Here is a 25,382-nt window from a genome sequence, read left to right on the forward strand (position 1 = left end):
CATTACACCAGACATTACACCAGACGTTATGCTAGACATTACACCAGACGTTATGCTAGACATTACACCAGACGTTATGCTAGACATTACACCAGACGTTATGGTAGACATTACACCAGACGTTATGGTAGACATTAAACCAGACATTATGCTAGACATTACACCAGACGTTATGATAAACATTAAACCAGACATTATGCTAGACATTACGCCAGACGTTATGCTAGACATTACACCAGACATTACACCAGACATTACACCAGACATTACACCAGACATTACACCAGACGTTATGCTAGACATTACACCAGACGTTATGCTAGACATTACACCAGACATTACACCAGACATTACACCAGACATTATGCTAGACATTAGACCAGACGTTATGCTAGACATTACACCAGACGTTATGCTAGACATTACACCAGACGTTATGGTAGACATTACACCAGACGTTATGGTAGACATTAAACCAGACATTATGCTAGACATTACACCAGACGTTATGATAAACATTAAACCAGACATTATACTAGACATTACGCCAGACGTTATGGTAGACATTACACCAGACGTTATGATAAACATTAAACCAGACATTATGCTAGACATTACACCAGACGTTATGATAGACATTACACCAGACGTTATGGTAGACATTAAACCAGACATTATGGTAGACATTACACCAGACGTTATGATAGACATTACACCAGACGTTATGGTAGACATTACACCAGACATTACACCAGACATTACACCAGACGTTATGATAGACATTACACCAGACGTTATGGTAGACATTACACCAGACGTTATGATAGACATTACACCAGACGTTATGGTAGACATTACACCAGACATTACACCAGACGTTATGGTAGACATTACACCAGACATTACACCAACCATTACACCAGACGTTATGCTAGACATTACACCAGACGTTATGCTAGACATTACACCAGACGTTATGCTAGACATTACACCAGACGTTATGCTAGACATTACACCAGACGTGATGCTAGACATTACACCAGACGTTATGGTAGACATTACACCAGACGTTATGGTAGACATTACACCAGACATTATGCTAGACATTACACCAGACGTTATGATAGACATTACACCAGACGTTATGGTAGACATTACACCAGACGTTATGATAGACATTACACCAGACGTTATGGTAGACATTACACCAGACATTACACCAGACATTATGATAGACATTACACCAGACGTTATGATATACATTGCACCAGACGTTATGATATACATTAAACCAGACATTATGCTAGACATTACACCAGACATTACACCAGACATTATGATAGACATTACACCAGACGTTATGATATACATTACACCAGACGTTATGATATACATTAAACCAGACGTTATGATATACATTAAACCAGACATTACACCAGACGTTATGATATACATTACACCAGACATTACACCAGACATTACACCAGACATTATGATAGACATTACACCAGACGTTATGATATACATTACACCAGACGTTATGATATACATTACACCAGACATTATGATATACATTACACCAGACGTTATGATAGACATTACACCAGACGTTATGATATACATTACACCAGACATTACACCAGACGTTATGGTAGACATTACACCAGACGTTATGGTAGACATTACACCAGACATTACACCAGACATTATGATAGACATTACACCAGACGTTATGATAGACATTGCACCAGACGTTATGATAGACATTACACCAGACGTTATGATAAACATTAAACCAGACATTATGCTAGACATTACACCAGACGTTATGGTAGACATTACACCAGACGTTATGGTAGACATTACACCAGACGTTATGATAGACATTACACCAGACGTTATGATAAACATTACACCAGACATTATGGTAGACATTACACCAGACATTATGCTAGACATTACACCAGATGTTATGCTAGACATTACGCCAGACATTATGGTAGACATTACACCAGACATTATGCTAGGCATTACACCAGATGTTATGCTAGAAATTACACCAGATGTTATGCTAGACATTACACCAGAGCCCCACTAAAGTTTAATGTAACTAATGTAATTTAAGTGTCTTAATATGTTTGGAGAGTACAAATAAATACAAAGCATAAAATATTTGACTGATTCTAAATAATAATTGACTGACTCTTTCTACAGCCAGAGACACTGTGATTGTTAGTCACACGCCTCTGGCCCATCTCTATGGTCAGTGTGATGGAGCCCCACTCTCACATGAAGAACCATGGACTACTGTCTTCAGCTCTAATGAATGTCTTACTCTACTCTTAAGGAAGGTTTCTGCTGACGCTCAGGTGACACTATCATGCAGGCCTCTCCATCTCTCACACACACACACACACACACACACACACACACACACACACACACACACACACACACACACACACACACACACACACACACACACACACACACACACACACACACACACACACACACACACACACACACACACACACCAGGGGTCCTAGGCTGTGGATACCACATCTGCTATTAAAGAGGATAGAAACATTCAAGCAGAGAGTTCTGAAAATCTGAGTGAGGAGAGCGTGCAGAGGGAAGACTTATTTTGGGATTTCTCTGTGCTAATAGCACGGGCTCAGAAACCATTGGCAATGACATATACATATTCTCATGCCAAATGCATATAGAAATGAATGCAAAACATTAGCTCGCATGAAAACATATCTTAAGCTGAACACAGAAAGCACTACAGCATGTGTCGAGTAGCAAGGAAGAATGCAATGGAGAGAGGGAAAGAAAAGGAGAGTGAACAGGGGGAGAGGAGGAGAGCATGCCGTGTGGAGGGGGGAAAAAGAGTAGGAAATAGGGGAGGGGGGAAAGATAGATTTATCCTTTAATGAGAGAGAGGATTGTCTGCAGGCTCTACAAATTTCCATTCTAATTTCATGTGGCACAGTCACGGAACCTCTGTCTGTCTTGTCTGTGCGTGTGTGTGTTTGACTGTGTGTGTGTGTGACTGTGTGTGTGTGTGTGTGTGTGTGTGTGTGTGTGTGTGTGTGTGTGTGTGTGTGTGTGTGTGTGTGTGTGTGTGTGTGTGTGTGTGTGTGTGTGTGTGTGTGTGTGTGTGTGTGTGTGTGTGTGTGTGTGTGTGTGTGTGTGTGTGTTTGACTGCATGTATGTGTGTATGTGTGTGTTTGACTGCATATGTGTGTGTATGTGTGTGTGCGCAGGCGTGTGAGCACAAGTCAGATTCAGAAGGGCGGAAGGAGGGTCTCTTTGCCCCCCAACCAAAAACCCTTCTGGAAAAAAGTATTGTCTGCACGCACGGGTCAAACACACTCTAAAATTGGCCCAATGGCGTACACTTCCCCTCATTACTAAACAGATCTGAACGTGCTTGACGGTTGGAAATAATCATAGCATCTGTTGTCGTCTCATCCCAAAAACTGTGTCAAAGAGAGTCAAAGTTATGAATTAGCCATTCTCTCGTATTGCCATTGTAGACTAACTTAATCCTGGGTCATTTGAATGTGTTTTGAATCAAATGAATTCAATTTTTCACGAACCTAACTGATGTTTTTAACAGGTTTTTAACAGGTTTTTTTTTCTCCAGCACCAATGAACATGTCCTTCATTCCAGAGCCCATCCAACAGTGTCCACAGAGCCTTGATGGTGGGGTTTAGGTACCCAGGCCTCGTCAAGTCCTAGAGCAGCTCATGGCAATGTGTGGAGTGCTGCATTTGTGTGGAGAAGACTGATCCCCTTGCAAGGGGATGAGAGTCAAGCCTCGTGTCTTAGAAAGGATACCGTCTAACTGACTGCAACAACAGTACGGTAATACCCCTCTGTGCTGACTGACTAACAGCCTGTCTGTGCGCAGGCCTCTCCACTTCAGACGCAGACAAGCTAGGCCCCTGGCAAAGTCAACTGCACCTTGGCACTGCCCCATACCCAACCATCATCATGCCCAGCACGGCTTATAGCCTCTTCTACCACCTTGTTGTGGCTGGCGCCACGGAAACGGATGTCCACTGCTTGTTAGCTTGTGTCCTTCAAATCGTAGCAAATCCTCAAATGAGCCACGATAGATATCATACAGAACACGTAGCATGCATATCGCCGAGGCCTTATATCATATCAGAACTAATAAATTAACTTAGTTTAAGACCCAGGCTGAAGCTGTGACAAGCCCCCCCCCCCGAGTCAATTTGAGAGGCAATTTGAAGTGCCGACCTTGGCATGACTTTGAGGCAGAGAGTAATTACACAGAGAATGTTTCACAGAACCATTGAAGTGAGGAGAGAGCGAGTGTTTCATGGTGTATGGCCACTTGAGACCTACCGGTAAGCTTGCACAGTAGGCCTATTTTGAATGCAAAAACGGTTACCCCCCCTGGTTGCTTCGCCTGGTGTAGTATAGAATAGTGATATTTGACATTGGGTGTTTCTACATTCAGAGATTAGCCAAAACAAATTCCGTATACAACGAAATCCCCTGAAAACCCCATTGTTTTAAACAGAGCAATCCTCTTTGAAGATCCGACAACAAAAAGGGCAATGGCGCCCTCCTCAGGAGAGGTTAAAAATGAGTCAACCGTGTCAGATTATAACATGCAAAAATAAGCAGGATATGCGGAATGTACGAAGCCTAACACATCACTGATTTAGACAAACACAATCCCAAGGTATGCATAGCACAGATAACTAGTCCACCAGACACAGCCACTGGGTAAGACAAAACAAACACAATCCCAAGGTATGCATAGTACAGATAACTAGTCCACCAGACACAGCCACTGGGTAAGACAAACACAATCCCAAGGTATGCATAGCACAGATAACTAGTCCACCAGACACAGCCACTGGGTAAGACAAACACAATCCCAAGGTATGCATAGTACAGATAACTAGTCCACCAGACACAGCCACTGGGTAAGACAAACACAATCCCAAGGTATGCATAGCACAGATAACTAGTCCACCAGACACAGCCACTGGGTAAGACAAAACAAACACAATCCCAAGGTATGCATAGCACAGATAACTAGTCCACCAGACACAGCCACTGGGTAAGACAAAACAAACACAATCCCAAGGTATGCATAGCACAGATAACTAGTCCACCAGACACAGCCACTGGGTAAGACAAACACAATCCCAAGGTATGCATAGCACAGATAACTAGTCCACCAGACACAGCCACTGGGTAAGACAAAACAAACACAATCCCAAGGTATGCATAGCACAGATAACTAGTCCACCAGACACAGCCACTGGGTAAGACAAAACAAACACAATCCCAAGGTATGCATAGCACAGATAACTAGTCCACCAGACACAGCCACTGGGTAAGACAAAACAAACACAATCCCAAGGTATGCATAGCACAGATAACTAGTCCACCAGACACAGCCACTGGGTAAGACAAAACAAACACAATCCCAAGGTATGCATAGCACAGATAACTAGTCCACCAGACACAGCCACTGGGTAAGACAAACAAACAATCCCAAGGTATGCATAGCACAGATAACTAGTCCACCAGACACAGCCACTGGGTAAGACAAAACAAACACAATCCCAAGGTATGCATAGCACAGATAACTAGTCCACCAGACACAGCCACTGGGTAAGACAAAACAAACACAATCCCAAGGTATGCATAGCACAGATAACTAGTCCACCAGACACAGCCACTGGGTAAGACAAAACAAACACAATCCCAAGGTATGCATAGCACAGATAACTAGTCCACCAGACACAGCCACTGGGTAAGACAAAACAAACACAATCCCAAGGTATGCATAGCACAGATAACTAGTCCACCAGACACAGCCACTGGGTAAGACAAACACAATCCCAAGGTATGCATAGCACAGATAACTAGTCCACCAGACACAGCCACTGGGTAAGACAAAACAAACACAATCCCAAGGTATGCATAGCACAGATAACTAGTCCACCAGACACAGCCACTGGGTAAGACAAAACAAACACAATCCCAAGGTATGCATAGCACAGATAACTAGTCCACCAGACACAGCCACTGGGTAAGACAAAACAAACACAATCCCAAGGTATGCATAGCACAGATAACTAGTCCACCAGACACAGCCACTGGGTAAGACAAAACAAACACAATCCCAAGGTATGCATAGCACAGATAACTAGTCCACCAGACACAGCCACTGGGTAAGACAAAACAAACACATCAAAGTCATTGAGTGTCACAAGAGCAGAATCCAGCCTCTCCTGTCCTCTGTGTCAGGAAGTCAGTGTATCAGTCCCATATCTGTCCCATATGCCCATAGTGGGAAACGGGGCTTTGTTATCTTACCAAGTCCTGGAAGGCCCCGAGTCCTCTGGGGGTGGGGTAAGGGCTAACGCGGAGCCCAATCTCAGCAGGGGGCCTGGGACTGTCACCTCTATTTAGGTCCCCCTGTGCGGTGCCCGACCTAAATCAGCCTTTCGGCTGTGAAGGGCCGGCCCAGTGAGTCCACGCTGGCAGTTAAGAGGGCCGTTTGGCAAAGTGCTTAGACACTGGAGCCAGACTAGGCCTGACAGCTGTCAACAGAGACAAACATCCCAGCCTGACACAGACAGAGGATTGGGGTAGTGTTTATGGGGAAGTGTGTGTGTGGGAGTGGGGGGGGATGCATGTGCGCGTGTGTTGTCTTGTGGTACAGTAGTGCCAGATCTGGGTTGAAGCACTAGTGTTACAGACACTGTGCACCGCAAGGCAAGCAGGCACGTTGTCAGGAATCATTTGGTGAATGGCAACACCGCAGCAAGCTGTCATGCTAGGCACATCATAACCACCTACATGCCCAAATCGTTTGAGTTCCCCCTGAAAGGAAAGCCCAGTGACTTGACCTGATTTTAAAACAATGTTCCTAAAAACACAAGCCCTCCTGGCAAAAGCGAAGAGTGTATTTTAGCTGCAGACAGTCTAAAAGAAGAAGGGATATCATATGGTGCCTTGGTGGGGCAGTTCTGTTTATGTCTGAAAACACCGTTAAACGTGGTCTGGTTTGCAACTTCATCCGTAGGTTCTACAACTAAATGCAGTATTACAATATTTCCTTACAAGGAAACATAATGCCGCTGCGTGTGTGAACGAATCAAACTACCTAAATATGATTATCAGGCTCCAGCAGCAGAATAATGTTTGTAGCCTGAGAGAGAGAGGAGAGAGAGGACAGAGAGGAGAGAGAGGAGAGAGAGGTGAGAGGTGAGAGGAGAGAGAGGAGAGAGAGGTGAGAGAGAGGTGAGAGGAGAGAGAGGCGAGAGAGAGATAAGAGGAGAGAGAGGAGAGGGGGAGAGAGAGGAGAGGGGGAGAGAGAGGAGAGGGGGAGTGATAGGCGAGAGAGAGGAGAGGGGGAGAGAGAGGAGAGAGAGGACAGAGAGGAGAGAGAGGTGAGAGGAGAGAGAGGCGAGAGAGAGAAGAGGAGAGAGAGGAGAGGGGGAGAGAGAGGAGAGGGGGAGAGAGAGGAGAGGGAGAGAGAGAGAGAGAGAGAGAGAGAGAGAGAGGGAGAGAGAGGTGAGAGAGGAGAGAGGTGAGAGAGTCCGTTAAGCCAATCAGAAATACTATCAGACCCCCAAATGGGTGCATTTATATGCCTACATTTGCGAGCAGGCCAGGTAGCCTACAACAGGCTGACCACACCGCTCGAGTCGCATGCGTTGCAACATACATGTAGACATCGATGTTATTCAATTACTGCACCCCAACGAGCGTCTGCGTTGCCAATGGCGAAAATAGAAGTCAGTTCTATTTCTGACGGAGATCACGATGCCTCTCCCATCTCCTCATTGGTTTATAGAAGCAGGTATCCACGTGCAATCACCTCATTGGTTATACCCACGTGGGTGACTGAAAGACGAATGAGGTCAGTGGAGAAACGATTCGGGTTGGCCGTTTTATGTGTGGATTAATTGGTGGAGTAGAGGACCTTGTGCATTTCAAGTAAAATAACAACTCAATGTTTATATCCCAAAACAAATTAGCTAGCAACAGCAAGCTAGCTAAATAGGACAAATTAGCTAGCAACAGCAAGCTAGCTAAATAGGACAAATTAGCTAGCAAGTCCAGGCTAACTAGCTAAATTTCCATAAATGTTTAATTATTTTTGACCTGTCCCCAAATGAATACAATTGGTACAGAGTTTGTTTTGATATTTTAACCTGCGTGTCGTGATCGCATTTGGTGTGGGGGGACAAAATATATTTATGCACGATGGCGCTCACGCTCAGCCGGTTTGGGTTCCATGTAAACCTACTTCTATGCGTGCGTGTTCTTACTCAACATTAACAGGAGCACTCCAAAACAAATGACAATAACTAAATTGACAGAACTCGTAAAATGGAATTAAATAAACCAAAACTTGTTTCTCACAAGTGTTGCATAGGTTGTGCGCTCTGCAAACAGCGTGTCCACTCCGACAATGAGAACGGAAAGACTGGAATAATGACATTGAATGGTTTCAAATAAATTACCATAACCACAGTAACAAACATTGTAGATGAGAAATGATAGGAATTAACGGTAAATCTGCTACTGGTGATATATGTAATGGGGAATTGGTATGCACTAACAATCAAACCCAAACAATTCACACAATGAAGTTATGAAACAATGAATGTGCACAACTTGGCGGGAGAGAGCGCATTCTGGAGAGAGTGCATTGTGCATCTGGGTGAAGGGTCATTCCGACATCTGCACTGCCCATGCAGCATTTATGTTGAAGAAGAAGTCAGGGCATTCATACCTCTTATGCCTTCGCGGAGCAGTGCAGAGCTTTTGTCAAGGAAGTGAGTTTGTGTTTATACAGGATGTACCGCCCCCACCTACCGTCAATCAATCGTGTCAATGCGGAGCAATACAGAGCCCTCTGCATTGTGACTAAATTTAAGAGGGGCACGGCGATGCGGTATACAGAGCTTGATTTGGTCTCTGCATGCCTCTGGAGTCTCCGCCGTTGCGTCACACCCTCCGCATGGAGCTTCCAATTACAAATTAGGATCAAGCATAAATTGGCTTTTAGTCAAGGCCTCCGCAATGGATTAGTTCACTGAGATGGGCGCAAATAAATATACATATTTGTTACTGCTCGACTAAACAATCTCGGACAAACAGCTGCCTAACGACCAATTGGGGTCAGCCCTAATCTGTTTGGGCTTCTTGCTGTTAGTTTGCAGTCCAAAAATGTATGTCATGGAAGAAGATCCCTGTGCTACCTTCTCAGATGACACCCTAATCCCTACATAGCACACTACTTCTGATCAGAGCCCAATGGGTCCTAGTGCACTCTATAGGGACTAGGGTGCCATTTGGGACACAAGGATCATATTGTCCTCTCTCTGGAGCTGCTGATAGCTGAAAGAATACAGAACCAGGAGTGGATTTCTTCTGTACAGAGACGACCATCAAAACTCTGATACAAACACACGCGCGCTCTCCTTCAGTCTCCCAGTGCTCCTGGTTCTTCTTCTCCAGGCTTCTATTCTTCACTATCACTGTCTCTAGGCTTGGGCGATATACCGTATTTACAGTATACCGGAGTAAAAAACACAGAACGGTTTTCAAAACCATTTCTTTTAAGTTTTCCCATTTTAAAAAAAAGAAGACATTTTTACATTAGTTGAGCCAGTCACATGTTTGTTTTTAATAGCACAACGGGAGAATGTGAGCTGGTGAGTCCACAGCATTCTGTATATTCTCTTTCGTGCTGTGCACATGAGGTGATGACTTGTATGTAAATGTTTGCCATCAGATATTTTCTAATGGCTTTCTGTCAGAAGTCAAAAGAGCTCTGGATGAGTCATCTGTACAGCTGACATGTATTCCCTGTGCTTCCTACTACTGTCTTCTTCTCCCATCTGCTCGCTCTGTGGACACATGCTGCTCTTCCTTCAGAAAAGGATGCGTCACAACTTTGTCCATTTGCACATTTCCCTCGTTCACTTTCGCATGTAAATCTCCACACACACCGAAAATTACATTTTGGTAGCGACTAGCTATTCTTGTATAACTTTATGAGCTGGATTTGCCCGTCTTGGCAATTAGTTTGTTTGTTTTCTATATGGTTTCGCTATTCATTTGTGCTCATTTTGTTAGCATTCTGGCAGTAATAGAGGCCCAATTTGCTTTTTTTCCCTCGCATTTTTAGCGCCTCCTTGTGTGCCTTGCTGGTCGTACCATAAATTCTGGGACGGGAGGAGGATGGAATGACGATATGAAAATCCGGATACCGCCTAAACCTACTGTGATCTCCCTGTCTCTCTAATCCCCCATCCTTCCTGTTGGTACTCTGTTGGAGAGAGGGATAATGCCATCGATTAAAGCCGGCATTCCGGGGTGTATTATTCATTAAATTATGAGGACTGACCAACGGCCGCCACCCAATAATCAGGCATGGAGGAGAACCAACGGCAGCCAGCCCACTATGCTTCAAACAGCCCAACTATACTTTAAGACAAACCCTCTTGAAACAGACACACAACAACAGCACAGCGGAATCAGGCAGTAGACTAGCCTGGTCCCAGATCTGTATGTGACAAGCAGATCATCAGAGGAGTTGGCTAAAGTGAAGGAGTACAGACACACTCACACACAGAGAAACTCTCTCGCAGCAAGGGAAGACGAGTTAAAAGGGAGGGCGAGTTGGGTGAGGTCACGTATTGACTCTCTTGGTGGAGCCCCGGGTCATTGATTGAAGTCAGCGAGAGTCATTGATTAAGTGACAAATGGAGTTAACGCACTTCTCCTAGACCTCCCGACCCCGCTCTAGAGGACAGCTCTCCCTGGTTCCTTCCCAAATGGCACCCTATTCGATTTAGGGAAATGCACGTTAGAAATGTATTAGAGGAGTAGAGAGAGAAGGGGGAGGGATAGGGAGAGGTAGAGAGAAAATTCATGCTATAAATGTATTAGAAGAGTAGAGAGAGAAGGGGGAGGGATAGGGAGAGGAAGAGAGAAAATGCACGCTATAAATGTATTAGAAGAGAGGAAAAAAGGAAGAAAGAGATAAGAGGGAGAGGAAGAGAGAGAATAGAGATGGTGAGAGACAACTGGAGACAAGAGGGAAGCTTTTAACCTTTGCCAAAAGAAGGAAATTGCTCTGGCACACGCAAATGCAGTGTGCCCACCAGTGCAGTTAGTCTTTGATTTCCCCTGCTCCCCGGGCCAGTCTTTGTAGCCTAGTGTTGTGTAGTGGGGGGCAGCTGTTGGGGACCCTGCTTAAGAATCGCCTAATTTACCTCCCGGCTTGATCTCTACTCAACACAGGTGCTGCCTTGGCACCAGAGCACTGTTACCATGGAGATACACTCAGGTGGGATGCCGTGTCCAAGTTACCCACCCTGCTCTGATCCAGGGATGCCCAGATCATCATCATTAACTAACATAAACATACAGCCAAACTTGTCACAGCTGTATAGGATGGTACACGCAGCATAAATATGGACTCGACTGCCCCCAAGTGGTTTGAAAGCACAACTGCAGTGCCCACTGAGGAATGCATCCCAATAACATCTCCTTTCTCCTGAAGTGTGCATTTGTTCCAATACTTCCCTTCAATCTAAAAGCATTGGATTGTTGAAGGTAAGGAAAGGAAAGGTGGATACCTAGTCAGTTGTACAACAATGCATTCAACTGAAATGTGTCTTCCGCATTTAACCCAACCCCTCTGAATCAGAGAGGTGTGACTGACGGGTGCCTTCATCGATGTCCACGTCGGCTAGTGGGAGTTTACACTATATTTCTTATACCAGTCCTGTCCTTTCAAATCATTAAAGGCAACTTAGTGAACAAGTGCACACTTTAGGAGGAAAGGAGAGATTATTGGGATATAGCGACTACTATGCGCCTGACATGTATAACACAACAACACAGAAACACCTTACTCAGCGGAATCGACAGTCATGAGCTTTTGCGTCAGTAGCCCTTAGAGTTTCCCTTGGACCCTGTCAACATTAAGTCATGTGGTGTGTGTCTGTAGACAGACAGACAGTCAGTTTCCCTTGGACCCTGTCAACATTAAGTCATGTGGTGTGTGTCTGTAGACAGACAGACAGTCAGTTTCCCTTGGACCCTGTCAACATTAAGTTTCTGTAGACAGACAGACAGTCAGTTTCCCTTGGACCCTGTCAACATTAAGTCATGTGGTGTGTGTCTGTAGACAGACAGACAGTCAGTTTCCCTTGGACCCTGTCAACATTAAGTCATGTGGTGTGTGTCTGTAGACAGACAGACAGTCAGTTTCCCTTGGACCCTGTCAACATTAAGTCATGTGGTGTGTGTCTGTAGACAGACAGACAGTCAGTTTCCCTTGGACCCTGTCAACATTAAGTCATGTGGTGTGTGTCTGTAGACAGACAGACAGTCCCCCTGTACAAAGCTGATCTTTCACCTCTCCAACACTTACTTCTCTCCCAGGTCCTGTCAACCAGTGGTGTAGTGCTCTTTTTTTTAGTTGAGGAAGCACAATTTTTTTTATACAAAGAAACGTTTGTTAAACACTAAGAGGACATTAGAATAACATTGATAGTAATGTACTGTTAAACCAAAGTTTGTTTGGAATTTACGGTAATATACTTTACCTTTTTTTTTTGTTGACAGTAACTTACAGGTAAATGGCTGCCAGTAAGTTACTGTAAAAACAACTGGATTTAAAAAAAAATGTTTTACAGTACAGCGACTGTCAAAAAGTGTCACCAAAGTGACGCGAGTTAATAAAGCACCCATAAGGTCATGACGGAGCCAGTCGCTCCAACAGTCTGGCTGCTACCTCAGCAGTCTACCCAGAGGGTCATGTTTCATTTTATTACAGTGTGGAGAACCACCTTCTATCAGGGATCTCACCGAATGTTGTTACACACACACACACACACACACACACACACATTAGCCTGTTGGTTATGGATGGGGAGAGAGACACAGACACAGTCTGGCACACATTCCAAAGGTGAAAATGCTCAAATATATTCTGTGGAACTCAAATAAAAATAAGACTTTACATTTTAACAGTATGCTGACATACTGTGTGATTAAACTATTCAAAATTCAACACTACAAACACTAAACATATGATACAATGTCCACACATGTTCTATGGTGTAATACTCACACAGCTTTGTTTTTCATTCAACACATAGGGAAACCACCTGACGTTCGCAAGTGTAAGAGAATTTGAATACTTTCAAATGAGCTGCCAGCATAACTGCATAAAAACGTCTGCTACACACATTTGGTGGCACTAACATATACCGACCACTAGGGGGAAGAAGCATACCATTATTGACAGGAAACAAGCCCAAAAAGGCTTGGTCTCAGACCATCTTTACAGCTATCTATCATTGGTTTTTCAACAGGACAATGACCCAAAACACACCGCCAGGTTGTGTAAGGGCTATTTGACCAAGAAGGAGAGTGATGGAGTGCTGCATCAGATGACCTTGTCTCAACAATCACCCGACCGAAACCCAATTGAGATTTGGTTTGGAATGAGTTGGACTGCAGAGTGAAGTAAAAAGCAGCCAACAAGTGCACAGCATATGTGGGAGCTCCTTCAAGACTGTTGGAAAAGCATTCCAGGTGAAGCTGGTGGAGAGAATGTCAAGCGTGTGCAAAGCGGTCATCAAGGCAAAGGGTAGATACTTTGAAGAATCGCAAATATAAATACATTTTATATTTGTTTAACACTTTTTGGGTTACTACATGACTCCATGTGCGTTATGTTGTTATGTTATTATACCACAATGTAGAAAATAATCAAAACAAAGAAAAACTCTCGAATGAGTAGGTGTGTCCAAACGGACTCCTGCTGTATATCTTAAAGATGTGACATGTGGTTCTGAGGGGAATGGTAGCAGATTGAATATTTCACAGACCTGACACATAGATCATCCATGCTCTGGAACAAAAACACTTGCAGCCACTAACCCTAACCACATTGCATGGTACAGTATATTACTCATACTTGTTTTTGTGTAGATGCCCCAGACAGTGTAACGGTCATAGAGAATGGGTGTTACAAAGAAATACTACCTAGGTCCCAAATGGGACTCTATTCCCTATAGGGTGCACTACTTTTGACCAGGGCCCGTAGTGCACTACAAAGGGAATAGAGTGCCATTAGGGACATACACCTATCAGCAGTAATGACGCTGCTTGATCCACCAATCATCTAGACCATGTAGGGAGAAATCCTGAGATTGTTACTGGTGCTTGAGACAGAGCAGAGTGTCACCACGACTATCCATAATGGCCACTTGACGAGGCAATAGGATGAAAAAAATCCTGTTTCTGCCTTAACTCAATGCCGTGACATGTTCAAAGACTTTCTGTGTACAATGTGACTAACCTGAGTGTGCGCGTGCACGAGAGAGAGAGAGAGAGAGAGAGAGAGAGAGAGAGAGAGAGAGAGAGAGAGAGAGAGAGAGAGAGAGAGAGAGAAATCAGTGTGAGACTATCAGAGACTGATAGACAGAACTGCACAAAAAACTATCTGCACAAAATCTGCTGTAGTCTAAAACTGCTGGTCTGGGTAGCAGATTTGAGCCAACCACAGCTAAGACGAACATGTTCCAGCACCTAGATGTATAACGTGCTATCAATCAGGGCTGAGTTTCTGAAACAGAGCTGAATGTTGGCCAAGCTTCACACTCCTCCCATTCAAATGTATTGGCAGGGTGTGGACTCAACGTGTTCAACGGTAAGAGACGCACTGAAGCGCTCATGGTCTCCTCCATATGCAACAACACCCTTGCAAATAACAGCTTTATGTCACTGTCCATTCACTGAGTCTGCATTCCAAATGGCAACCTATTCCCTATACAGTACACTACTTTTGACCAAAGTTCTATGGGCCCTGGTCAGAAGTAATGCACTTACATCAGGAATTGACTGCCATTTGTGACACAAACAACATCAACACACATAGTGCTCAGCTTCTCCCTGGTTCCCATGGTGACTGAGCCATAAAGGTTTGTTGGTTGTTTCACTCAAGGTTAGCTAAATTAGTCTTAAAAGGATTCTTTCATGACACTGTCTGTCTGCTACAGTGTTTGGTAATTAGTCCTGATTGTTTGAGCGCAAAGAGCATATGATTGGGTCTGACAATCCTTAGCAAACCCACAATGTTGAATCATACAGTGCCGATATGAAATACACAGAGAGCGGGCATGCACATGTGGACATTACTCCACCACTAGCCACGCCAATTAACTACCATTAAGATCAAATTCAACACCATGCATTTCATCTAACGCTCTATAGCTGGGTGAGAAATGACTGACCAGCTGCAGCTTCACATAGTACATAGCCATGACAACCATTACTCCTGATGAAATCATTATAATGATCAGCTAAGACAATGTCCCAAATAACACCCTATTCCCTATAGAGTGCCCTACTTTTCACCGGAGCCCTATGGCCCCTGGTCAAAAGTAGTGCACTACATAAGAAATTGAGTGCCATTTGGGACACAAACCTAAAATAACTACAAGGAGGTCTCCCTTCAGGCCTGTTAGCCTGTTGGGGGCCCTGGCTGGGCTCTGGGCTGCTTCGGCTGGCATACTGTTTCTATTAAAGGTAGAGAGAGAGAGAGAGAGAGAGAGAGAGAGAGCGAGAGAGAGGTGAAGATAAGCAGATGCGTGGAACAAATGAGGTCATCACCCACTCCCTGCCCAGGGAGAGAGAGAGAGAGGCGAGGGACAGAGGGAGAGAGACGTACAAAGAGAGAAGGAAAGACAAAATAGAGAGAGGAGAGATGTGGCGGGAGAGAAAGAAGGAGAGATGGAGGGATAGGCAGAGCAGATAGAGAGAAAGAAGGAGGGATAGGCAGAGCAGAGAGAGAGAAAGAAGGAGGGATGGATGGATAGGCAGAGCAGATAGAGAGAAAGAAGGAGGGATGGAGGGATAGGCAGAGCAGATAGAGAGAAAGAAGGAGAGATGGAGGGATAGGCAGAGCAGATAGAGAGAAAGAGGAAAGAAAAGAGGGCGTATTTCACAAAGATGGAAACTATGGAAACGTGCTTCCAGTTACAGGAATGCAAAAGCCTTATGTGAGGACTATAACATGACATGGGTGTTTTACCACACTCATATAACATAACACACACAGTGTACAGACCATGAAACCACATCATGGGGCAAACCACATCATGGGGCAAACCACATCATGGGGCAAACCACATCATGGGGCAAACCACATCATGGGGCAAGCCACATTAACACACCTACAGGCCAACCAACAAATGGAGTGTGTTTGCACACACTGACTGTCTTCCAAATCTATTGAGACAAATTGAAGGGCCAAGTTACTTTAAATGTCCTCAAGTCCATGTGACATAATTGTCTAGCTGAATGGATGGTATTGTTGCTGCTGCACCACAGGCACAAGCAGACCCTACAAACACACTCCTGAGAAACTAAACCGTTACAGATGCCTGTCAAGGGAGTGTGTCTATCCTGAACTACCCTCCTTTACAGACCTGACTCTGGGGCAGCAGACCTGGGGCGGCAGGGTAGCCAAGCAACGGCCTATTCTCCACGCTGCAATCTAGAAGGTGGAGACAGTAGAGGTGGATCAAAGCTGAGACTGAGATTGAAAAACAGCTTCTATCTCCAGGCCATCAGACTGTTAAATTGTTACCGCTAGTCGGCCTCCGTCCAGTACACAGGCCTGAACCTTAATCACTGTCACTAGCCGGCCTCCGTCCAGTACACAGGCCTGAACCTTAATCACTGTCACTAGCCGGCCTCCGTCCAGTACACAGGCCTGAACCTTAATCACTGTCACTAGCCGGCCTCCGTCCAGTACACAGGCCTGAACCTTAATCACTGTCACTAGCCGGCCTCCGTCCAGTACACAGGCCTGAACCTTAATCACTGTCACTAGCCGGCCTCCGTCCAGTACACAGGCCTGAACCTTAATCACTGTCACTAGCCGGCCTCCGTCCAGTACACAGGCCTGAACCTTAATCACTGTCACTAGCCGGCCTCCGTCCAGTACACAGGCCTGAACCTTAATCACTGTCACTAGTCGGCCTCCGTCCAGTACCCAGGCCTGAACCTTAATCACTGTCACTAGCCGGCCTCCGTCCAGTACCCAGGCCTGAACCTTAATCACTGTCACTAGCCGGCCTCGGCCTCCGTCCAGTACCCAGGCCTGAACCTTAATCACTGTCACTAGCCGGCCTCCGTCCAGTACCCAGGCCTGAACCTTAATCACTGTCACTAGCCGGCCTCCGTCCAGTACCCAGGCCTGAACCTTAGTCACTGTCACTAGCCGGCCTCCGTCCAGTACCCAGGCCTGAACCTTAATCACTGTCACTAGCCGGCCTCCGTCCAGTACCCAGGCCTGAACCTTAATCACTGTCACTAGCCGGCCTCCGTCCAGTACCCAGGCCTGAACCTTAATCACTGTCACTAGCCGGCCTCCGTCCAGTACCCAGGCCTGAACCTTAATCACTGTCACTAGCCGGCCTCCGTCCAGTACCCAGGCCTGAACCTTAATCACTGTCACTAGCCGGCCTCCGTCCAGTACCCAGGCCTGAACCTTAATCACTGTCACTAGCCGGCCTCCGTCCAGTACACAGGCCTGAACCTTAATCACTGTCACTAGCCGGCCTCCGTCCAGTACCCAGGCCTGAACCTTAGTCACTGTCACTAGCCGGCCTCCGTCCAGTACCCAGGCCTGAACCTTAATCACTGTCACTAGCCGGCCTCCGTCCAGTACACAGGCCTGAACCTTAATCACTGTCACTAGCCGGCCTCCGTCCAGTACCCAGGCCTGAACCTTAATCACTGTCACTAGCCGGCCTCCGTCCAGTACACAGGCCTGAACCTTAATCACTGTCACTAGCCGGCCTCCGTCCAGTACCCAGGCCTGAACCTTAGTCACTGTCACTAGCCAGCCTCCGTCCAGTACCCAGGCCTGAACCTTAATCACTGTCACTAGCCGGCCTCCGTCCAGTACACAGGCCTGAACCTTAATCACTGTCACTAGCCGGCCTCCGTCCAGTACCCAGGCCTGAACCTTAGTCACTGTCACTAGCCGGCCTCCGTCCAGTACACAGGCCTGAACCTTAATCACTGTCACTAGCCGGCCTCCGTCCAGTACACAGGCCTGAACCTTAATCACTGTCACTAGCCGGCCTCCGTCCAATACCCAGGCCTGAACCTTAATCACTGTCACTAGTCGGCCTCCGTCCAGTACCCAGGCCTGAACCTTAATCACTGTCACTAGCCGGCCTCCGTCCAGTACCCAGGCCTGAACCTTAATCACTGTCACTAGCCGGCCTCCGTCCAGTACCCAGGCCTGAACCTTAATCACTGTCACTAGCCGGCCTCCGTCCAGTACCCAGGCCTGAACCTTAATCACTGTCACTAGCCGGCCTCCGTCCAGTACACAGGCCTGAACCTTAATCACTGTCACTAGCCGGCCTCCGTCCAGTACCCAGGCCTGAACCTTAGTCACTGTCACTAGCCGGCCTCCGTCCAGTACCCAGGCCTGAACCTTAATCACTGTCACTAGCCGGCCTCCGTCCAGTACACAGGCCTGAACCTTAGTCACTGTCACTAGCCGGCTACCACCCGGTACTCTACCCTTCACCTTAGAGACTGTCACTAGCTGGCTACCACCCGGTCAGTACTATCACTGTCTGCTTCGGCCTCCGTCCAGTACCTTTCACCTTAGAGACTGTCACTAGCTGGCTACCACCCAGTACTCAGGCCTGACCTTAGAGACTGTCACTAGCCGGCTCCACCCGGTTCTCAGGCCTTCACCTTAGAGACTGTCACTAGCCGGCTCCACCCGGTATTCTACCCTTCACCTTAGAGACTGTCACTAGCCGGCTCCCACCCGGTATTCTACTGGCCTTCACCTTAGAGACTGTCACTAGCTGGCCTCCATCCAGCCCTGAACCTTAGCTACCACCCGGTACTCTACCCTTCACCTTAGAGACTGTCACTAGCTGGCTACCACCCGGTACTCTACCCTTCACCTTAGAGACTGTCACTAGCTGGCTACCACCCGGTACTCTACACTTGACCTTAGAGACTGTCGCTAGCCGGCTACCACCCGGTTCTCTACTCTTCACCTTAGAGACTGTCACTAGCCGGCTACCACCTGGTATTCTACCCTTCACCTTAGAGACTGTCACTAGCCGGCTACCACCCGGTATTCTACCCTTCACCTTAGAGACTGTCACTAGCCGGCTACCACCCGGTATTCTACCCTTCACCTTAGAGACTGTCACTAGCCGGCTACCACCCGGTATTCTACCCTTCACCTTAGAGACTGTCACTAGCCGGCTACCACCCGGTATTCTACCCTTCACCTTAGAGACTGTCACTAGCCGGCTACCACCCGGTATTCTACCCTTCACCTTAGAGACTGTCACTAGCCGGCTACCACCCGGTATTCTACCCTTCACCTTAGAGACTGTCACTAGCCGGCTACCACCCGGTATTCTACCCTTCACCTTAGAGACTGCTGCCCTACGTACATAGTCATTGAGCACTGGTCACTTTAATAATTTGACATACTGTTTTACCCACTAATTATGTATATACTGTGTTCTAGTCATGGCTCATCCTATATGACAACATGTCTATTCATATACCGTACACACTGTCTTTACACACCATTCAGATACAAATGTATTTATATTCCGGATTCTGGCGTTTTGATACGTCTTAACTTGTTATTTAAAAAAAAAACTGTTTGATTATGTGTGTCGTTATTGAATTGCCAGATATTGCTGCATTGTTGGCGCTAGAAAAATAAGCCCTTCGCTGCACCTGGGACAACATCTGCAAAACCGTCTACGCGACCAATAAACTTTGATTTGACACACCCACACCCACACCCACACTAAGATGTAAGGGTTGCCACTCGCTGCTGCGCTCAACTGGCATTAGTTTCCTGCTTGTACTACAATCACACTTCCTGTGAAAGCTGGAGAAGCGAAGGTCGGGAGCACAGACTGGAAAGAGAACCAGAACTAGGTCAGAAATGGCACTCTATTCTCTATATAGTGCACTACTTTAGACCAGAGCCCTGGTCAAGCAGTTCACTAAATAGGGTTTAGGGTGTCATTTGGAACGCAATCCAATTCTGCTATAGGTAAAGGTTGTAAAGAAAGAGGTACACTAAAAAGCATATCTTAATTTAGAATAGACAATCTAATATACTCTGATTGTTCCTACTGTCAAGGCAGAGGTGGTTGTGCTCCAAACTGGATTTGAAGTCAAACCAAAATGACATTGTGTAAGAAGCGGAAGGAAGCAGGCTAGACTTATTTTTAAGACTGGGCTGACCGGCTCCACAACCCTGTCTGTCAGTAAGTCAGTCAGTCAGTCCGTCTGGAGGTTATATAGGCCTTAAACAATGCTGTTAGCTTTAAACTGCTCATTAATCACTGGCGAGCAGCAACACGTACAGGCGGAGTTCCAAATTACAGTCATTTCCATATATAGTGCACTACTTTTGACCCTTTTGACCAGGGCTAATAGAGCTCTGATCAAAAGTAGTTCACTATGTAGGGACTCTGGTGCCCGTTGGGACGCACAGTGCACACACAGTACAGTGGATATGCATAGCATTACACGTACAGCCACCACTGTGAACAGACCTAGTGCTTTTAAAAGGTACTGCATGTGTCAGTCTCATGACAATGGCATCAGTGCAGTTATGCAGACGGACTGTCTTTCATTTATGCCAAGATACATAGGTTCCTAAACATAACATTACATAGAAACTGTTTTCATGGTCTTTAAACTCAGCAGGGTATACTCATGTCACAGCCATATATAGTACCGGTCAAAAGTTTGGACACACCTACTCATTCAAGGGTTCTTTCTTTATTTGTACTATTTTCTACATAGTGGAATAATAGTGAAGACATCAAAATGATGAAATAATACATATAGAATCATTTAGTAACCAATATAAGTGTTAAACAAATCAAAATATATTACATGTTTGAGATTCTTCAAAGTAGCCACCCTTTGCCTTGATGACAGCTTTGCACACTCTTGGCATTCTCTCAACCAGCTTCACCTGGAATGCTTTTTCAACAGTCTTGAAGGACAGTCATCTGTTCACCTACTCTGTGTCTCACAAAGACACGGCGGTTGGAACTTAAAATCTCAAATCTGGACTCATCAGACTAAAGGACAGATTTCCACAGGTTTAATGTCCATTGCTCGTGTTTCTTGGTCCAATCAAGTCTCTTCTTATTATTTATGTCTTTTAGTAGTGGTTTTTTTGCAGCAATTCGACCATAAAAGCCTGATTCACTTAGTCTCCTCTGAACAGATGATGCTGAGATGCGTCTGTTACTTAAACTCTGTGAAGCATTAATTTGGGTTGCAATCTGATGTGTATGTCTAGTAACTCTAATAAACTTGTCCTTTGCAGCAGAGGTAACTCTGGGTCTTCGTTTCCTGTGGCGGTCCTCATGAGAGCCAGTTTCATAATAATGCTTGATGGTTTTTGCGACTGCACTTGAAGGAACTTTAAAAGTTCTTGAAATGTTCCGCACTGACCTTCATGTCATAAAGTAATGATGGACTGACGTGTCTCTTTGCTTGTTTGAGCTGTTTTTGCCATAATATGGAATTGTTATTTGACCAAATAGGGCTATCTTCTGTATACCAGCCTTACCTTGTCACAGCACAACTGAATGGCTCAAAAGCATCAAGGAAAGAAATTCCACAAATTAACTTTTAACAAGGCACATCTGTCAATTGAAATGCATTCCAGGTGACTACCTCTCAACTAGGCTGGTTGAGAGAATGGCAAGAGTGTGCAAAGCTGTCATTAAGGCAAAGGGTGGCTACTTTGAAGAATCACAAATATAAAATAAATATATATATAGGTCAGTTAGGATCACCACTTTATTTTGAGAATGTGAAATGCCAGAATAATAGAGTGATTTTTTGTCGTTGCTTTTATTACTTTCATCACATTCCCAGTGGGTCAGAAGTTTACTTACACTCAATTAGTATTTGGTAGCATTGCCTTTAAATTGTTTTACTTGGGTCAAACATTTTCGAATAGCCTTCCACAAGCTTCTCACAGGAAGTTGGGTGAATTTTGGCCCATTCCTCCTGACAGTGTAACTGAGTCAGGTTTGTGGGCCTCCTTGCTCGCACACGCTTTTTCAGTTCTGCCCACACATTTTCTATATGAGGTCAGGGCTTTGTGATGGCCACTCCAATACCTGGACATTGTTGTCCTTAAGCCATTTTGCCACAACTTTGGAAGTATGCTTGGGGTCATTGTCCATTTGGAAGACCCATTTGTGACCCAGCTTTAACTTCCTGACTGATGTCTTGAGATGTTGCTTCAATATATCCAATGCAGTTAACCTACTGTTCCTATGCCGTCATTGAAAATAAGACTGACTTACCTAGTCAAATATGGATGTACTTTTTTATAAAAAAAAATATCCACAGAATTTTCCTTACTCATGATGCCATCTATTTTGCGAAGTGCCAGTCCCTCCTGCAGCAAAGCACCCCCACAACATGATGCTGCCACCCCCTGTGCTTCACAGTTGGGATGGTGTTCTTCGGCTTGCATGCCTCTCCCTTTTTCCTCCAAACATAATGATGGTCATTATGGTCAAACAGTTCTGTTTTTGTTTCATCAGACCAGAGGACATTTCTCAAAAAAGTACGATCTTTGTCCCCTTGTGCAGTTGCAAGCCGTAATCTGGCTTTTTTATGGCGGTTTTGGAGCAGTGGCTTCTTCCTTCCTGAGTTGCCTTTCATGGTTATGTCGATGTAGGCGTCGTTTTACTGTGGATATAGATACTTTTGTACCTGTTTCCTCCAGCATCTTCACAAGGTCCTTTGCTGTTGTTCTGGGATTGATTTGCACTTTTCCTACCAAAGTACGTTCATCTCTAGGAGACAGAACGCGTCTCCTTCCTGAGCGGTATGATGGCTGCGTGGTCCCATGGTGTTTATACTTGCGTACTATTGTTTGTACAGATGAATGTGGTACCTTCAGGTGCTTTTTTTCTGAAGTCTTGGCTGATTTCTGTTGATTTCCCCATGATGTCAAGCAAAGAGGCACAGTTTGAATATGTGGTTGTCCCGCCTAGCTATCTTAAGATGAATGCACTAACTGTAAGTCGCTTTGGATAAGAGCGTCTGCTAAATGACTAAAAGATGTTATGTATGGCTCTCCGGGTATAGCAGTGTACTGTACTGTCACTGATGTTAAAGGACAGAGCTACTCTTATTGTCTCTACTGCTATTTCCTGTCCATGTGCAGGGGAGTTTGATGGGGAATAGCACGGAACCCAGGGCCTGAATACCAGACAGTGTTGATAGGAGAGGGATGAAAACAGAAGCATGGCATGCCACCTGGAAAAACCAGCTCACGCATCCGGACCACCGCTCTAACACACACACACACACACACACACACACACACACACACACACACACACACACACACACACACACACACACACACACACACACACACACACACACACACACACACACACACACACACACACACACACACACACACACACACACACACACACCTCCTGTCTGGTTGACAAACTGTCCCATAAACAGCAGCACTTCCTACAGGCCGGAGATGAACACACAGCTCTGGTTCACAACGTCTAAAGAAACGCCACCGTCATAACAAGAGGTGGCATGGTCTCTCTACCCACACTCTGTTTGGCTTTCAATCTGGAGTGAACCCGCACACATGTACGCAACCACACACACATACCTACACACACACACACGCAAGCTCCCACACACACGCTGTACCAGCCAGCAGTCAAATAAAGTTTGCCAGAGGAAACAACAGTAGTCTGGATGTACTAGAAGAAGTAAATAGTGTCCAAAGGCCTTGGGCTCATATTTGGCTTGACTAAAATGTAAATGGAGAATGTGTTTTCTCAAATGTTCCCATCCTATCCCTTACTATAGCTGATTAGAATGACCTCTACTGCTCTCACTAAAGCTCTCTCTGTCTCTGTTCTATTGTAGCATAACACCAGATTACACTCTGATTTAACACTTAAGGCCTTTTCACAGATGCATTGTTCTTAGCCCCAGGTTAAGACTGGCCCTGGGCTAGCTTAGCCTGTGTTCACACAAGTAGGGTGAAGTGAAACCAACTGTCCCTTTTCTGGTGTAGAAAATTCAAATGAGGTATCAAAGGAACTCTGATTGGCTAGCCCCTGGGTTAAGGTTGGTGCTAGCCCACTTTAGAATGTGCAAGCTCAAACCTCCCTTTGCCCAGTGTTTTGAGGTACTTAGCCCTCGGCAGTGTGAACGTGCCTTTAGTAATCTAATCAAGCCCTTTTGTGAGCCACATAAATCACTGAAGCCCTGTCAACAGCGTTCGTCTATTGTCCATATGCCATTAAACGGCAGCGTGTTGGTAGGTAAAGTATGGCTGCAATGACATCGTGTGACAGGCAGGGGGCTCATGATTCTTCTCAGTAGAAATATGAAAACAGATTCTAGTATATAGACAGTGCAGCCAAAAAACACGCCCTCTCAGAGTTTACAAAGACTGTTTCTCTGTTTTATAGAGTTCATTAGTCATTCAACCAGAGGCAGCAGCAGCAGCGTCACATTTAAGTAATTTAGTCATCTATTTTTACACTTTAATATCTAGTTTTAGACGTTGTCATTTTCTTGCTAGTTCTCAATTTTGAGGAGATAACACAGCTAGCATCTGGTAGGAAATGGCCTGTGAATTCATCTGAGAAATATGCCTCAGTATTTGCCACTATTGTAAGCCTGGGCATCACTTGGCTGCTACTGTGGGGATCACAGCAGGAAGTGGCAGACTAATTGGTCCAGTTATAACACAACACGCATCATCACATGGGTATATGCAAAGCAGGAAGGACATCTCAGCAAATGATTTTACCCTGAAATAGCTCAAATAGCTTCCTGAGGTGTATCAAGCCCACTGACCACAGCGTGACTCACCCTGTCTTTGTCATCGGCCACATCGCACAGTGTGTCGTCCAGATCCAGTATGCCTCCGTCCCCATGCTCCAACCTGTGCACCTGTAGCCAGTAGCCAGGATCCTAGAGGGAGGGAGAGAGAAGAGACATGGATTATTTTAGAGAGAAGGGAGTGGAGACATGGCTTATTTTAGAGAAGAGAGTGGAGACATGGCTTATTTTAGAGAAGAGAGTGGAGACATGGTTTATTTTAGAGAGAAGAGAGTGGAGACATGGCTTATTTTAGAGAGAAGAGAGTGGAGACATGGCTTATTTTAGAGAGAAGAGAGTGGAGACATGGTTTATTTTAGAGAAGAGAGTGGAGACATGG

At 45.4% G+C, this 25,382-nt stretch overlaps 1 protein-coding gene across 3 annotated transcripts in view; it reads right to left on the minus strand.

The window, feature by feature from the left end:
• LOC123991147 (partitioning defective 3 homolog) overlaps positions 1-25,382 on the minus strand; it is a 625,449-nt gene that overhangs the window by 536,327 nt on the left and 63,740 nt on the right. For all 3 annotated transcript variants that reach the window (XM_046292394.1, XM_046292392.1, XM_046292393.1), the window contains exon 2: positions 25,034-25,135. In XM_046292394.1, coding sequence (XP_046148350.1) covers positions 25,034-25,135 — 102 coding nt within the window. The remainder of the gene's footprint in view (positions 1-25,033; positions 25,136-25,382) is intronic.

This window comes from Oncorhynchus gorbuscha, linkage group LG12, assembly GCF_021184085.1.
Source record: "Oncorhynchus gorbuscha isolate QuinsamMale2020 ecotype Even-year linkage group LG12, OgorEven_v1.0, whole genome shotgun sequence".
In the NCBI taxonomy this organism is placed as follows: Eukaryota; Metazoa; Chordata; class Actinopteri; order Salmoniformes; family Salmonidae; genus Oncorhynchus; species Oncorhynchus gorbuscha.